This window comes from Scyliorhinus torazame, chromosome 1 (genome assembly GCF_047496885.1).
Source record: "Scyliorhinus torazame isolate Kashiwa2021f chromosome 1, sScyTor2.1, whole genome shotgun sequence".
Lineage (NCBI taxonomy): Eukaryota > Metazoa > Chordata > Chondrichthyes > Carcharhiniformes > Scyliorhinidae > Scyliorhinus > Scyliorhinus torazame.
Genome location: NC_092707.1, coordinates 252,458,407 through 252,475,424, shown reverse-complemented (window position 1 = coordinate 252,475,424; position 17,018 = coordinate 252,458,407). Strand labels below are relative to the sequence as shown.

The 17,018-nt window shown below is 48.4% G+C and overlaps 1 protein-coding gene across 6 annotated transcripts in view; it reads left to right on the top strand.

The window, feature by feature from the left end:
* iyd (iodotyrosine deiodinase) overlaps positions 1–17,018 on the top strand; it is a 173,828-nt gene that overhangs the window by 39,323 nt on the left and 117,487 nt on the right. For 3 of the 6 annotated variants that reach the window (XM_072504626.1, XM_072504642.1, XM_072504643.1), the window contains exon 5: positions 8,247–8,435. The exons of the other annotated variants lie outside the window; for them this stretch is intronic. In XM_072504626.1, the coding sequence (XP_072360727.1) occupies positions 8,247–8,429 (183 nt within the window). In that variant the 3' untranslated portion in view covers positions 8,430–8,435. The remainder of the gene's footprint in view (positions 1–8,246; positions 8,436–17,018) is intronic. 6 annotated transcript variants of the gene reach the window in all.

The following is a 17,018-nucleotide window of genomic DNA, read 5'->3' as shown; positions in this document are numbered from 1 at the left end:
CGGGGTTGGCGGGGGGTGGGGGAGGTGTATGGCAGTGGGATATAGTGTCCGTGCCCCTGGCCAATTAACCCCCCCCCCCCCCCCCGACCCAAAGGCTGGTGGGCCTGGAGGCAATCAGAGTGTCTGCCGCTCAAGCCGTGCGGCCTCCTGTGCCTGCCTGGGCTCCATGTCCTCCCCCTCCCCTGCATCCCCCTCGTCGGAAGAGGCCTGGCATTCATCCTCCTCCTCCAGCACATCGCCCCTCTGCTGCGTGATGTTCTGGAGAATGTAGCAGGCCGCCACGATGCGGGCGGCCCTCTCAGCATCAAACTGCATGGCCCCTGAACCACGTCTTCAGGATACCAAAGCACTGATCAATCACGCTCCTGGTTGCTGTATGGGATTCGTTGTAGTGGGTCTCTGCATCGGTCTGTGGCCTCCGGATATGTGTCATTAGTCAAGACAGCAGTAGACAAGCCCTGTCACCCAGGAGCCAACGTCCCAGCCGGGGGGGTCATCTCGAACATGTCAGGAATGGTCGAAATGTGCCAGGATGAAGGCGTTGTGCACACTGCACGGGTATTGGGTACAGACATGTATGATGCGCATCTGATGGTCACATATCAGCTGCACGTTGATTGAGGGGAGCTCCTTTCGGTTGGTGTAGACAGCCAGTCATCTGTGGGTGCTCGTAGGGGAATATGCATCCCGTCGATCACCACCTGGATCTGGGGCATCCCGTCGATGACGGCGAACGCTGCTCCTCGGGCACACTAGTGGGCTCGGTCCACATTGAAGTGGGTGTATTAAGCTGTCTGGGCATAGAGGGCCTCCGTGTTGACACGGATGTACCTGTGCGCCGAGGTTGGTGAGATCCCGGACAGGTCTCCAGTCGGCACCTGGAAGGACCCTTTCCAAGGGCTCTTTCCAAGGGCTGATCAAGACTTGATGAGCCGCATGGCCTCCTTCTGCACTGTAAATTCTATGATTCTATGACCCCGTGACATAAAGGTTCAGGGCGACCGTCACCTTGATGGCCACCGGGAGCGGGTATCCTCCCCCATACCCCCGCAGTGACAAGTGCACCATGATCTGGCAGATATGTCGCACTGTCTCCCTGCTCAACCAAAATCCTCGACATGAGGGGCAGCACGGTGGTGCAGAGGTTAGCACTGCTGCCTCACGGTGCCGAGGTCCCAGATTCAATACCGACTCTGGGTCACTGTCTGTGTATGTGGTAGTCACCACTGTTGTATTATATTGTATATATGAGTATTACAGTAAGACCCCTGTACTACAGGTACGGGGGTAAATCCCTGCCTGCTGGCTCCGCCCAGTAGGTGGAGTATAAATGTGTGTGCTCTCCGAACAGCAGCCATTTCGTTAGAAGCTGTAGGAGTCCACACATCTCTGTGTAATAAAGCCTCGATTACATTCTACTCTCGTCTCGTCGTAATTGATAGTGCACCAATTTATTACACAGAGATTTTTCAGAGATGGACCTCACCTGCAGCTGCATCCTCAAGCAGACAATGCCAAAAAGGACTTCGAACATTGGCTAGCTTGCTTTGAAGCATACATCGAGCAGCTCCAACTCGTACAGCCCTGCCCCGACATGTTTCTCCCTCCCCACCCCAGCTCCGTACCCCTGGCCCCATCGGTGCCTGACACTGTGGGAGCCTCTGGCCCTGCCGTCTGTCCCTGATGCTAGCGGTACCATCAGCTGACACTGTCCTTGCTGCTCCACAGCAGCAGCCTGCGCCCACATAGGGGCTACAGTGGGCGCTGCCCTGGTTAGGCCGCTGGCGGTTGGTGGCCGGGTGGGGTGGGGTATACCAGACAGTTGGGTGCAGGGGTGGGGGAATGGGGGCACCCATACAGCCGGTGTCACTCTGCAGAACCAGGAGCCTAAATGGGTGCTCACTGGGTTGTGCAGCATGATGGCTGCCTCGCAGGCCGCGGCAATGGCGGTCCGCGACTGGACACCGCCCCAGTTCCGTGAAGGGTCCCCCCGGCCACTCGGCCTGTTCCCCCATCACGCCCCCTCCCCTGACCCTGGCAGGCTCTCCCCCTCCCCCCCTCCCCCCCCCTCCCCCCCCCATCTCAGACAGCTCAGCCAGTGATCGGCCTGGCTGCCCACAGTCACGCCTCTCTGTGCCCTACCCCCTCTCTCTCCCTCCCTCATCAGCCATGACGCCAGTTTCACGATTTTAAAAAGCACAAGTGAACAACGGCGTTGGGAACTCGGTCCAACAGAGGTGGAGAATCACAGAGGGCCAGGAGAATATCGGGTCAGGCCTGCTAATGATATGTGTAGCACCATCAATATGACGCGAGGCAGGTTGAGGTAATGTCAATTGAAGGCTTTATTAAGCATAACATTATCCCCAGCAGCGTGGTTACAGAATGCAGCTGCTGAGGGAAATGGAGGGAAAAACTGGGTTCTTATACCGGCATTTCTGGGTGGAGTCCAGTAGGTGGCAGATCCTATCAGGACCTGGCATCCCTCCACCAATAGCCTGTCGACAGGTGGTGTACCGTATTACCCCTAATACATACCACCACAATATGCAAACTACTGTCAAGGTGATGGAAAATTGCGATTTGGCGTCGGAATCCCTTATCCTTGCGTTTTGGCGTCAAATCGGCGCCCGTTGTGATTTTGGCGTCAGTCAATGGAAAATCTCACCTGGGGTTTCTTCATTTACTTGGATTTGAACAATTGTTTGTCTCCTGGTTTCCAACTCTGTGGCTTTCCACTTACCCTGGATTGTTATGACCATGCTCTATCTGTTTCTGTGTAGCCCCTTGCACTTCAGGTGAGCTTTCCCCTCAGGTTAGGGTTTCCACGGGCAGCATGGTGGCGCAGTGGTTAGCACTGCTGCCTCACGGCACTGAGAACCCGGGTTCGATCCCGGCCCTGGGTCACTGTCCGTGTGGAGTTTGCACATTCTCCCCGTGTCTGCGTGGGTCTCACCCCCACAACCCAAAGATGTTCAGGGCAGGTGAATTGGCCATGCTAAATTGCCCTTAAATGGAAAAAACAATTGGGTACTCTAAATTTATTTTAAAAAGGGTTTGGGTTGCCAACTGTGACTAAATGTATTTCTGGAGGTACCATCAAGTGACATAACCCCATGTTTCAGCTATTTGTCAGCCAAGATATCCATCATAATGCCTATTAACAATTGGAAACAAAAACCTCATTACCCAATTGGAGTGACCCTCGACTGTCAACAAAACAGCCCCCAAAACAGAAGATTTTAACAAAAACAACAATTTTTTAATTTTTTTAATGTCCCTCTGATTTTTGTCCATGACTGCACACAGCAGTGTCCTGGAGATTGATCTTTGATTCCTGGAGTATTTAGGACAATTCTGGATATTTGGCAGTCCTGCTACACAGGCGGCTGAGGCAGCAACTCGTATTAATTTATCTGAATCATTCCAAATTGAGAAGCAAATGATGGCTTGCTGGCTTTACGATTGACAGCAATGCTTACGATTTTGTATGGAGGATAACTAATTCCACCCCCCCCCCCCCGCCCCCCCCCATCTCAATGTCCTGTCTCAACGTGGGCACTCCTAAGTCTCAGAATGAACTTGAATGGATTAAGGCCAGGCCTTTGAAAGCTAAGGCTTTTAGTCCAAATCGACGGCATGCTGTCATATTTGCGATCTGATGAATGGTCTCTTGCTCTGCAGAAAATCATGGCCTCCTGCTCAGAAAACAGCAAATACCATCTCTTTAAATATGATTTCCTATCAACAGTCCCCTTATCTCGGTACAGGCCCTTTTTATGACCTGGATATTTATCATTCTCTGTTTTTGTGATTTTCAAACTGTCTTTTCATTCACTCTCTAAATAAAATCCCAAAGCTGGGTGCCACACCAGGCCACAATGCTTGCCTGCCTGGGATGGGGTTCAGGCAATGGCCAGCCTGAAGAAGGGATTCCCCTTCTTCCCCACTCCCATATTGATTGTACAGCTCCTTGCTGAATTGCTCTCTGAGGTATTACCCTCTACTATGGCCTTTAGGCTGTTCTTCTAAAGCTGGAAGGCCTCTGAAGAGCTGTCCAGCTTCAAGAGCCCATCTTAGATGGGACTGTCGTGCTGAAGACCTGTATGTCTGTTGTACCCTCACTAACGGCGCTAGAGAGTAAAACGGTAAAGAAGGCTTCAATAAGCTAAGAACTAGCCTGGTGCCGAGACGAGTGCTAACTGGGTGCCGCATGCAAGGCGGTCCCTTATATACGGCTCCCAGGTGGGCAGAGCTGGAGGCGGAGTCCCCCAGGGTTCCAAGCCCGGTCTTAAAGGGGACATCACCTTATATGATGATAAGGGTACAGTAATACAATAACCGTTCATCACATTCACTCCCTGTTTAAAAAAACGAAGTCTGGCGGGGGTGAAGTGGAATCACAAGTCCATTCGTTTCGGCGGCCTGATCATCCTCATCGACCTCCTCAGCTCGGGCGGTGGTGCGGCGAACACAAACGTCCTAGTTGAGGGTACGTCCGGGAGCATGGTGGTCGGAGCCGCTAGGGGGCACGCGCGGTTGGTGTCCACCGACGGGGAGTGGGACCGGGGGGGGGGGGGGGGGGGGGGGGGGGTGCCGGATCCCGCAGGGGAGCCTGAGGGAGGGGGCATCTGTAGTGGGGGAACCAGCGGGTGCCAGATCCCGGAGGGAAACCATATCTTGCCTGCCATCGGGGTACTCGATGTAGGCGTATCGGGGGTTCGCATGTCGTAATCAGACCCTCTCGACCAGGGGGTCCGTTTTATGGCTCCTCGCGTGCCTCCGGATAAGAACAGGCCCCGGAACCATCAGCCAAGGTGGAAGCGAGACCCCGGAGGTGGACTTCCTGGGGAAGACAAACAAGCGGTTGTGAGGGGTCTCATTCGTGGCCGTGCAGAGGAGCGACCTAATGGAGTGTAGGGCATCGGGTAGGACCTCCTGCCAGCGGGTGGTTGGGAGATTTCCTGACCGCAGGGCCAGAAGGACAGCATTCCAAACTGTTGTGTTCTCCCTCTCCACCTGCCCGTTTCCCCACGGGTTATAACTGGTCGCTCTGCTCGAGGCGATGCCTTTGCTGAGCAGATACTGACCCAGTTCATTGCTCATGAACGATGTACCCCGGTCGCTGTGGATATAAGCGGGGGAAACCAAACAGGGTGAAGATGCTGTGCAGTGCCTTTATCACAGTGGCCGAGGTCATGTCGGGACAGGGGACGGCGAATGGGAAGCGGGAGAACTCGTCGATGACGGTGAGGAAGTAGGCATTGCGATTGGTGGATGGGAGGGGGCCCTTGAAGTCCACACTTAGTCACTCAAAGGGCCTCGAGGCCTTCACGAGAAGAGCCTTGTCTGGCCGGTAGAAGTGCGGTTTGCACTCCGCGCAGATTTGGCAAGCCCTGGTCATGGCCTTGACCTCCTCGGTTGAGTAAGGTAGGTTGCGGGACTTGATAAAGTGGAAGAGCCGGGTAACCCCCGGGTGACAGAGGTCATTGTGGATGGCTTGCAGGTGGTCCTCCTGCGCGTTGGCGCACGTGCTGCGGGGCAGGGTATCTGGGGGCTCATTGAGCTCCCCTGGACGATACTTTGTATCGGACGTGTAGGTGGAGAGTTTCGATCCTCCACCTCAAAATTTTATCGGTTTTTATTTTGCCCCGTTGTGTGTTATCAAACAGGAAGGCTACTGACCGTTGGTCGGTGATGAGGGTGAACCTCCTACTGGCTAGGTAGTGTCTCCAGCGCCGCACAGCCTCCACAATGGCTTGTGCTTCCTTCTCGACTGCAGTGTGTCGAATCTCGGAGGCGGGGAGGGTCCGGGAGAAGAACGCTACTGGTCTGCCTGCCTGGTTGAGGGTAGCAGCCAGGGCGATGTCTGACGCATCGCGCTCTATGTGGTTTCGACCACCGCGTGCATAGCGGCCTTGATGATGTCGGCCTTGATGCGGTTGAAGGCCGATCGGGCCTCAGCCGACAGGGGAAATATCGTGGTCTTTATGAGTGGGTGGGCTTTGTCCGCATATTTGGGGACCCACTGAGCGTAATAGGAGAAAAGCCCCAAGCACCGTTTGAGGGCCTTGAGGCATGCGGTCGGGGTCGGGACCTAGGACTCCTTTTTCCACGACATGGCCGAGGATGGCTAGCCCGGTTGTGTGGAAAATGCATTTTTCCTTGTTATAGGTCAGATTGAGGGCTCGGGCGGTCTGGAAGAACTTTCCGAGGTTCGTGTCATGGTCCTGCTGATCATGGCTGCAGATGGTGACGTTGTCCAAGTACGGGTATGTAGCCCGCAAACCGTACTGGTTCACCATTTGGTCCATCACCCTCTGGAAGACGGAGACCCCATTTGTGACACCGAAGGGGACCCTGAGGAAGTGGAAGAGCCGGCCGGCTGCTTCGAAGGCAGTATAGGGGCGGTCTTTTGGTCGGGTGGGGAGCTGGTGGTAGGCGGATTTGAGATCGACCGTGGAAAATAGCCGGTATTGGGCGATCCGATTTACCATTTCTGCTATGCGAGGAAGTGGGTACACATCGAGCTGCGTGAAGCAGTTTATGGTCTGGCTATAATCCACGACCATCCGTTTATTTTCCCCGGACTGGACTACCACCACTTGTGCTCTCCAGGAGCTGTTGCTAGCCTCGATGACCCCCTCTCCCAGTAAACGCTGGACCTCTGACTTGATAAAAGTCATGTCTTGGGCACTGTACTGCTGACTCCTGGTGGTGACGGGCTTACAGTCGGGAGTCAGGTTCGTGAATAGAGAGGGGGGTGCGACTTTCAGTGTCGCAAGGCTGCATACCGTGAGGGGGGGCACGGGTCCGCCGAACTTCAGTGTCAGGCTGCACTGGAAATCCAGTCTGAGCAGCAGGGGGGCGCAGAGGTGAGGGAGGATATACAGTTTGAAACAGGTGTAATTGGCGCCCTGGATCGAGAGTTCCGCAATACAATACTCCTTGATTTGTACCGAGTGGGACCCGGATGCGAGGGCTATGGTTTGGGACACGGGATGGGTGCGTAGGGAGCAGCGCCTTACCGTTTCTGGATGAATAAAGCTCTCCGTGCTCCTGGAGTCGAAAAGGCATGGAATGTCACGCCCGTTGACCTGGACCTGCATCATAGAGTTCTGCAGGTGTTTTGTCCGCGTCTGGTCGAGGGTGATCGCTCCCAGTTGCAGGTAGTCCGAGTCCACAGCCGAGTTGGATTCATAAAATGGCCACTGCCGTCGGGTTGCACGTGTTGGGTCGAGAAGATGGTCGCCGTCAAGATGGCCACCCCCATGATTCGCACGAGGCAGATGACGCGTCAGAAGGGGGCGTGTCGAGTCGATGCGCAGCCGCGTTGCGAGGCCTGCGGGCCTGTGAGCCAAGACGGTGCTTACTGGGTGCCGTCTGTAAGGCGGCCCCTTATCTACGGCTCCCAGGTGGGCGGAGCCAGAGGCGGAGTCCCCCAGGGTTCCAAGCCCGGTCTTAAAGGGACATCACCTTACATGATGATAAAGGTATAGTAATACAATAACCGTTCATCACAATGTCAGAACTAGCCACTCCCTCAACCAGGCTATTCCATTTCAGCTACAACACTGACATCACATAATTTTCCAACAGATGGAAAATTCCTCTGGTATGCACAGGAAGCAGGACAAATCCAGTCCAGCCAATTGCCGTCCCATCTATTCGCAGTCATTGGCAAAGTGAGGGAAGGTATCATTGACATGGAACGTCTTCACCAATAGCCTGCTTACCTGTTCAGTTGGGGTTCCAACAGGATCTATGTAGCAGCACATGGACAGCAGCGGTTCAAAGAAGAAGCTCACCACAACTTTCTCATCAGCAGTTCAGGAAGGGCAATAAATGGTGGCCTTGCCAAAGATGTCCACATTCTATGAATGAGTGAAAAGTATTACCACTAAGCCACAGCTTGAGAGGACGGTCATATCAAGTTTTAAGAGCTTCATTGTTGCACAGTGGCCTCCTCGATGTAGACTTTTGGCCACGGTCAACAAATGGCCAGTAGAAGGGGATTGGCTGCAGTTGGTTTCCATGACAGCAAAGTATCATGGAGCAACATGCTCACTGCCAATTCAAGTTGGAGTGGATTCACCGAAACAAACCTTTACTTTTTTTATTTTAGTAAATCACAGCCCAAGCCAAGGGTGAATTTGTACAATAAAATATTAATCATGTTTCTCCATCCCAACTCCCTGCCACTCTCTCTCTCTCCCTCCAACCCCACTCCCTCCTCCCCTCCACAGAATGCTGGCCTTGTGACAGTCACTACAACCCCTCTGAACTGCGGCCCTCGGGTGCGTGTTACCCTTGGGCGCCCTGCGAATGAAAAGCTGCTGCTGCTGCTGCCAGTTGGTTACCCAGCCACAGATGCCACTGTGCCAGACATTAAGCGAAAGCCACTGGATGAGATCATGGTGTTTGTGTAACTTGAAGTGAGTCAGAATGGCTGCAGATGGATATGTTTCCACATCAGCACAGTTTATCGCACTTGGAGTGTCTCCACAAAGCTTCCGAAGACAGGAAAGCCTGCATCTTGACCAAATTCCGAATATTGAAAATCTAGAACACATTGTCTGAACTTTCACTATTGCAAGTGTCATGTGAGAGCATCTTTAGGAAATGGGTGTTTATAAATGGGGGTGTATAAATATCTGTAGTGAGAGTACCTTTAAGAAATGGGTGTTTACCACTGTAGTGATGTCAGAGAGTGGGTGGAGCTGGGCTGTCTGTCAGCTTTTCACTTTCTTTTTGAGCAGGCTGCAGGGTGTGTTTTAGTTTCGTTTTCAGAGCTGGATAGCTGCAGTCACAGCCAGAAGGTGTGTGAATCTCTCTCTGTAATCTAAGGACTATAAATAAATCTTGGTGATTTAAACTCATAACAGTAGTGACTTTAACCTGATGTGTTTCTGTTTTGAAGGTTTTTTAAGTCTTATGAATGTTAAAAGGACAGCTTAATCATTACTTAGTGTTGTATTGTTAGGGGGTTGTATTTGAATTAATGGTTGCTAAGATGTTCACTATGTTTTAAAAAGGTTAACTTCAGTTCATAGAATAAACATTGTTTTGCTTTAAAAAATACTTTTCCATTTCTGCTGTACCACACCTGTAGAGTGGGCCGTGTGCTCCCCATACCACAATCTATTAAAAGTTGTGGGTCAGGGGAACTCCATGATACACACTGGGGTTCTCTAAACCCTGGCCCATAACAAATTGGGGGCTCGAGGGGGATAAAAGTCTATCTATTGGATTGACTTAGTGAACTTAAAGACAGTGAGGGATCAGCATATTGTGGGTGCTTTTCAGGTGTGGTATTTTAGTTTAAGTAGGGAGTGTGTTCTGGACAATGGCTCTTTCAGAGGCTCTGAAGTTTTTGGGGGTGGAGACTGTCACACACAGTACCTTATGGACAGAGACTAAAAACAGACTGTTAGATTTGGCAAAAACATTGCAGTTAACATTACGTGACAAAATACGAAAAGATGAGGTAATTATGGTGGTGGCTAAGCATTTAAAGTTGCCTGAGGTACAGTTTGACTCATTGAAATGGCAAAAATGCAGTTGCAAATTAAACAAATGGAACATGAGAAATAATTAAAGCAGCTTGAATACGACAGAGAGAGAGTGGAAAAAGAAAGAGAAAGAGTGAGAGGAAAAAGAAAAGGAGAGAGAAGAAAGGAGGAAAGAAAGAATAGCTCTAGCAGAACAAAAATAAAGAGAAAGGGAGATACAGAACAGGGAAAAAGATAAAGAGAGAGAGTTTGAACTTCAGAAAATGGCCACGAAACATGACAGTCAGTTAAAATTGGCTGACATTGGCGTCAAAGTCGAAGGCTTGGTGGGAATCTATTTAAATATGTCCACGCATTGCCAAAGTTTGATGAGAAGGAGGTGGAAGCCTTTTTTATTTCATTTGAGAAGGTAGCTAAACAAATGAAATGGCCGGAGGACATATGGTATTACTGATTCAAACAAAGTTGGTAGGTAGAGCTAGTGACTAGTCACTACCGGAGGAGGTATCTGGGACGTATGAGGAGGTGAAAAAATCCATCTTAGGTGCATATGGACTAGTGCCTGAAGCCTACAGACAAGGATTTAGAAATGTAAGGAAAGAATTTGGTCAAACATACATAGAGTTTGAAAGGATCAAACAGAGTAATTTTGAAAGGAGGATAAGGGCTTTGAAAATAGACCAAACGTATGAAGCTCTCAGAGAAATTATACTTTTGGAGGAGTTTAAAAATTCAATTCCTGATGTAGTGAGAACTCATGTGGAAGAGCAGAGGGTTAAAACTGCGCGATTAGCAGCAGAAATGGCAGATGATTATGAATTAGTTCATGAATCAAAGGTTGGTTTCCGCCATCAGTTTCAGCCTGTGAGGGATAGAAACTGGGGACATGAGAAATACTCAAGTGGTAACGGTGAAGGTGATCTGATGGGAGATAATCAGGAGAGTGTACCTCAGATTAAAAAAGAAATCCAGCAAGGTGGAAAAGAAATGAAAAGTTTCAAATGTTTTCACTGTAATGAACTAGGCCATGTTAAGTCACAGTGTTGGTGGTTGAAGAAAAGCACTGGGAAGACTGATGTGGTAACACAGGATAAGACAGTGGGGTTAGTTAAAGTGGAAAAGGAAAGCCCAAGTGAAGAATAGGAGGTGCAAAAGATTGTGCAGCCTGATCAAGAGGTGATTGATAAGAAGGTGCCAGATCTCTTTCAAGAATTTACTTGTGTGGGTAAAGTTTACTCATGTGTATCAGGAGGAGCAGGTAATGAAGTCACAATTTTAAGAGATACGGGAGCTAGTCAATGTTTAATGGTAAGAAATGAGGAGTTATGTAGTCTGGGAAGAATGTTGCCAGAAAAGGTGGTAATATGTGGAATTCAGGGTGAGAGGAGTCGTGTTCCATGATATAAAGTAAGGTTGGAACGTCCAGTGAACAGTGGTGAAGAGGTAGTAGGAGTAATGGAGAAATTATCTTGCCCAAGAATACAGTTTATTTTGGGTAATGATATAGCTGGATCGCAGGTGGGAGTGATACCTACTGGTGTTGATAAGCCAGTGTAAAATCAGACAACTGAAGTGTTGAAGGATGACTATCCTGGGATTTTTCCAGATTGTGTGGTAACAAGGTCACAAAGTCACAGGTTAAGGCAAGAGGAGAAATCAAAGAGTGGAAATGACATTGAAGTGCAATTGTCAGAAACGATTTTTGATCAGATGGTTGAAAAAGAATAAGAACAGGTGGAGGATGAGGCAGATATTTTTAGTTCAGGAAAATTGGCGGAGTTACAACAAAAAGATGTAGAAATAAAACGGATGTATCAGAAAGCATACACGGAAGAGGAATCTGCGAGTATACCAGAATGTTATTACCGTAAAAGTGATGTCTTGATGAGAAAATGGAGATCTTTACGTATGCAGGTGGATGAAAAGTGGGTAGAAGTTCATCAAGTAGTATTGCCGGTAGGGTATAGAAAGGAGGTGTTGCGAGTTGCACATGAGGTACCAGTGGGAGGTCATTTGAGAATAAGGAAAATTCAAGCTAAAATCCAGAAACATTTTTATTGGCCTGGACTACATAAATATGTAGTTAAATTTTGTCAATCATGTCACACATGTCAAATGATAGTGAAATTGCAATCAGTGATAAAACCAGCGCCCCTAATAACCATTCTAACATTTGAGGAACCTTTAAAAGGGTCCTAATTGATTGCGTAGGACCGTTTCCTAAAACAAAAAGTGGGAATCAATATTTTTTGATTATAATGGATGTGTCTACTAGGTTTCCAGAGTCCATTCCAGTACGTAATATTACAGCTAAAAATATTGTGGAGGAGTTACTTAAATTCTTTACTAGATATGGACTAACCACAGAAATTCAATCGGATCAAGGATCAAATATATATTGTGGCGGAGTTACTTAAATTCTTTACTAGATATGGACTACCCATAGAAATACAATCGGATCAAAGGTCAAATATTACCTCAAGGGTATTCAAAGACATAATGGATAGCTTAGGAATTAAACAATTTAAATCAACTGCGTACCATCCAGAATCGCAGGGAGCATTAGAAAGGTGGCATCAGACATTAAAGACAATGTTGAGGGCTTATTGTCAAGATTATCCAGAGGATTGGAATAAAGGAATTCCTTCGTACTGTTTTCAATTAGGGATGCACCGAATGAGTCAACCAAATTTAGTCCTTTTGAACTAATTTTTGGTCATGAGGTAAGAGGACCACTTAAATTGATTAAGGAAAAATTGGAGAGTGAGATATCGGAAATTACATTACTGGATTACGTGTCAAATTTTAGGGAACGATTAAATAGAGCAGGTGAATCGGCTAGACAACATTTAAAAGTTGCACAACATGTGATGAAACGTGTTGCGGACAAGAACACCAAAGTTCGTAGTTTTGTCAGTGGAGATAAAGTTTCAGTGTTGTTACCAGTCGTAGGTAAACCTTTAAAAGCTAGGTTTTGTGGACCTTATCAGATTGAAAGGAAATTAAGTGCGGTGAATTATGTGGTAAAAACACCAGATAGAAGGAAGAATCATCAAGTGTGTCATGTGAATATGCTAAAAATGTACTTTGAAAGGGAAGGAGAGAAAAAGGAGGTTTTAATGATTCTAACTCAAAGTGACAAACCAAATCCAGATGACTGTGATTTCACCAGACCTCAAATTAAATTGGAAAATGAGGAGGTTCTTAAAAATTGGGATAAATTGGTGAGTTACCTTCCAGAGGAAAAACGGACTGACCTGAAAGAGTTATTGATATCACGTGGGCAAGTTTGTAGAGATAAATTGGGAAGTACTAAAATGGCTATACATGATGTAGATGTGGGAAATGCTGTTCCAATCAAACAACATCCATATCGACTTAACCCTTTTAAATTGGCACAAGTTAACAAAGAGATTGAGAGTATGCTTAAAAATGGTATAATTCAAGTGGGTTGCAGCCAATGGAGCTCACCCATCGTGATGGTACCTAAACCGGACGGTACCCAACTGTTGTGTGTGGACTATAGAAAGGTTAATGCAGTTACAAGAACAGACTCTTATCCTGTCCCACGTTTGGAGGATAGCATTGAGAAAGTAGGATAATCAGCTTTTATTTCGAAACTGGATTTATTTAAAGGTGACTGGCAGGTACCTTTATCCGAAAGGGCGAAGGAGATTTCAGCTTTTGTGACTCCAGATGGTATATACCAATTCAAAGTTATGCCATTTGGCATGAAAAACGCCCCAGCCACATTTCAACAGTTAACTAACAAAGTTGTTTCAGGAATACCCAATTGTGCGGTATACATCGACGATCTGGTAATTTTCAGCCAGACATGGATAGAACATTTGAAACATCTTAAGGAGTTATTCGATCAACTTCAGGAGGCGGGTTTGGAGCCAAACCTAGCCAAAAGTGAATTTGGGAAAGCCCAATCACTTTCCTTGGCCATACAATCGGACAGCATCGAATGGTCACACGGGATGTGAAACCAACAGTTATTGAGGAGTTTCCGATACCCTCAAGACGAAGGGAAGTTCTTGGCATGAGTGGATTTGACCGAACATTTGTGCAAAAGTTTTGTCGCGTGATTGCTCCACTGACGGACTTGCTGAAGAACCATCGAAAATTTCAGTGGACAGCGGAGTTTCAACATGCATGTGACTGCCTGAAGGCTGTGATAACCAATGCTCCTGTGTTGGAGAATTGCAAGGGACTCTGTGATCAGATTGAACTAAACTATCTGACTTTAAAGAGAAATGCCGAGGCGTAGAGCAATGGACGGATCGTGCAGAGACCTTCTTGTTGAAAGAGACTGTCAATCTAGAAGGAGTTTCAGTTGGAGGAAGAAGAACGAGAAAAAAAAAGGACTATATTATTGTACCTGTTTGCGTGTGTTGTTTTTTTTAAACGAAGAAGTATATTTACTGTGTGCATTTCTTAAAGAATGGTGAAAAGGTGAAAAATGAAACCATCTTGAAGTTGATGGGGTTTTTTTTTCTTAGGGGGAGGTGTCATGTGAGAGTACCTTTATGAAATGGGTGTTTATAAATGGGGGTGTATAAATATCTGTAGTGAGAGTACCTTTAAGAAATGGGTGTTTACCACTGCAGTGATGTCAGAGAGTGGGTGGAGCTGGGCTGTCTGTCAGCTTTTCACTTCCGTTTTTGAGCAGGCTGCAGGGTGTGTTTTAGTTTCGTTTTCAGAGCTGGATAGCTGCAGTCACAGCCAGAAGGTGTATGAATCTCTTTCTGTAATCTAAGGACAGTAAATCGATCCTGGTGATTTAAACTCATAACAGTAGTGACTTTAACCTGATGTGTTTCCGTTTTGAAGGTTTTTAAGTCTTATGGATATTAAAAGGACAGCTTAATCATTACTTAGTGTTGTATTCTTTGGGAGTTGTATTTGAATTAATGGTTGCTAAGATGTTCACTGTATGTTTTAAAAAGGTTAACCTGAGTTCATAGATAAACATTGTTTTGCTTTAAAAAATACTTCTCCATTTCTTCCGTACCACAACCTGTAGAGTGGGCCGTGTGCTCCCCATACCACAATCTATTGAAAGTTGTGGGTCACGGGAACTCCATGATAAACTTTGGGGTTCTCTAAACCCTGGCCCATAACATAAGTTCAATACACCTTGACCAATTTCCCAGTATTAGGAGCTGGTACACCTTGTTCTAACAGCCATTATAGGCAATTTAATGTACTGTATCCAAATTCCCATTAGTTGGAATATTAAACAGCTTGTTGCAACTCCTTTTCTTGGGAATATAAACACCTTGTGTAAACTTCCATTGTTGGGAATCTAGTACCCCTGAAACAAAATCACAAACTTTTAAAATAGTCCACCTCGCCCAAATGCCAATGTCACCAGATCCAAAGTTCCGATAATGGCATTGGTGCACTACTTTCTTAAAACTGCCAATATTGAGAATGTAGCGCAGCTCGATCAGCGCATGAACCACAATGGGAATATTTGTTACATGGAATGGCCTTAAAAACAGAATGGCAATAGGAATGGGCGGCACGGTAGCACAATTGTTAGCACAGTTGCTTCACAGCTTCAGGGTCCCAGGTCCTCTTCCTGACTTGGGTCACTGTCTGTGCGGAGCCTGCACCTTCTCCCCGTGTCTGTGTGGGATTCCTCCGGGTGCTCCGGTTTCCTCCCACAGTCCAAAGATGTACAGGGTTAGTGGATTGGCCATGTTAAATTGCACTTAGCGTCCAAAAAGATGGGGTGGGGTTACTGGGTCACGGGGATAGGGTGGAGGTGTGAGTTTAGGTCGGATGCTCTTTCCAGGAGCCGGTGCAGACTCGATGGGCCAAATGGCCCCCTTCTGCATTGTTAATGTCTGTAAAAAATGTAATGACCTTGGGAATTCAGTACAAAGGGAGAAGAGGAATTATGTGTTTTAAAATCAAGGGACAACAGTAAATCTATTGTTAGTTAGCGCTAAAGGGTTATGAATGAAAATTAATTTGGAGGATATCATGATTAGATTGAATTTTAGGCTTAATGGGGGGGAACCTCAGAGTTAATGTCATTTAAGAAGTGTAGGGTATTTCACAGAAGCTAGATAACCATGTCTGAAGGACGTACCTCCACACTCAAAACTCAAGTTCAGGGTCTCGAAGCCTGAGGAGTGGCTAGAGTCACTGCAGGGCATACAGGAGGCTGATAGCTTCCTGGAGTGCACTCTCCAGGAGGTGGTCCTCCCATAATTAAAGAGACCTGAGAAACATAGGAAGTGGGTGGCCTACCTACCAGCAGGTTAGTCAGAGATAGGAGTAGTGGGAATCCTCTGGATGTGTGGCTCTCGAGCTGGTTTTCAGAGTTGAGGGAGATGGGGGGGGGGTGGGGGGGGGGGGGGGGTGGGGGGGGGGGGGGAGTTGGACATGCAATCAAGAACCCTTCCAAGGCACCATGAAGCAAAGGGCTGCAGAGGGCAGTGTATAGAAATGTAGCGACCATCAGGAAATTTGACACTCATGGGGATAAGTAGATGTTTCTGCCGAAGAGAGTCCCTCATCCGGTCTGACCTCCCTGGTGCCAGTGTAAAAGATGTATCTGAGAGGATGCAGAGCATTTTGAGGGGAGAAGGGAGACAGCCAGAAGGTCAGGGTTAATCAGAGTACCAATGAAGGCGAAGAAAAAGGGGCTGAGGTCCTGCAGTCATCTTTTCAGGAAATCAGGAGGGAATTGAAGATGAGGATCACAAAGCTAACAGTCTCCAGATTAGTCCGAGTACCGCATGCTGGGGAGAGTCGGAATACCAGGATTAAACTGGTTAGTGGATTGTGGGAAAAATTGTGCAGGATTCCTCAGGTTTGAGGATCAGTTAAAGGTGAATGGATTACACCTCAACAAAGCAAAAGCCAATGCCCTCATGGGACGAGTTGAAGGGTACCTCGCATTGGGTGGGTGTATAACCTCACTTGGTAGGTGCCAGGCTGAAAGCTAATATAGGAGAAACAGTGTGCAGTCAGTACAGGAGTATTGTCCTTACCAGAAGGAATCAAATGGAACAGGTGTGAAGCAGTTCAAGATGGGTTTGGAGTTCATGGGCGTCATTTTCCGACCCCCCGCCGGGTCGGAGAATGGCCGTTGGCCGCCGTGAATCCCGCCCCCGCCGAAGTCTCCGCTCCCGGAGATTGGGCGGGGGCGGGAATCTGGCCGCGCCGGTTGGCGGGACCCCCCCGCTGGATTCTCCGGCCCGGATGGGCCGAAGTCCCGCCCAGGAATTGCCTGTCCCGCCGGCGTAAATCAAACCTGGTATTTACCGGCGGGACCAGGCGGCGTGGGCGGGCTCCGGGGTCCTGGGGGGGGGGGCGCGGGGCGATCTGACCCCGGGGGGTGCCCCCACGGTGGCCTGGCCCGCGATCGGGGCCCACCGATCCGCGGGCGGGCCTGTGCCGTGGGGGCACTCTTTCCCTTCCGCCTCCGCTACGGCCTCCACCATGGCGGAGGCGGAAGAGACTCTCCCACTGCGCATGCGCGGG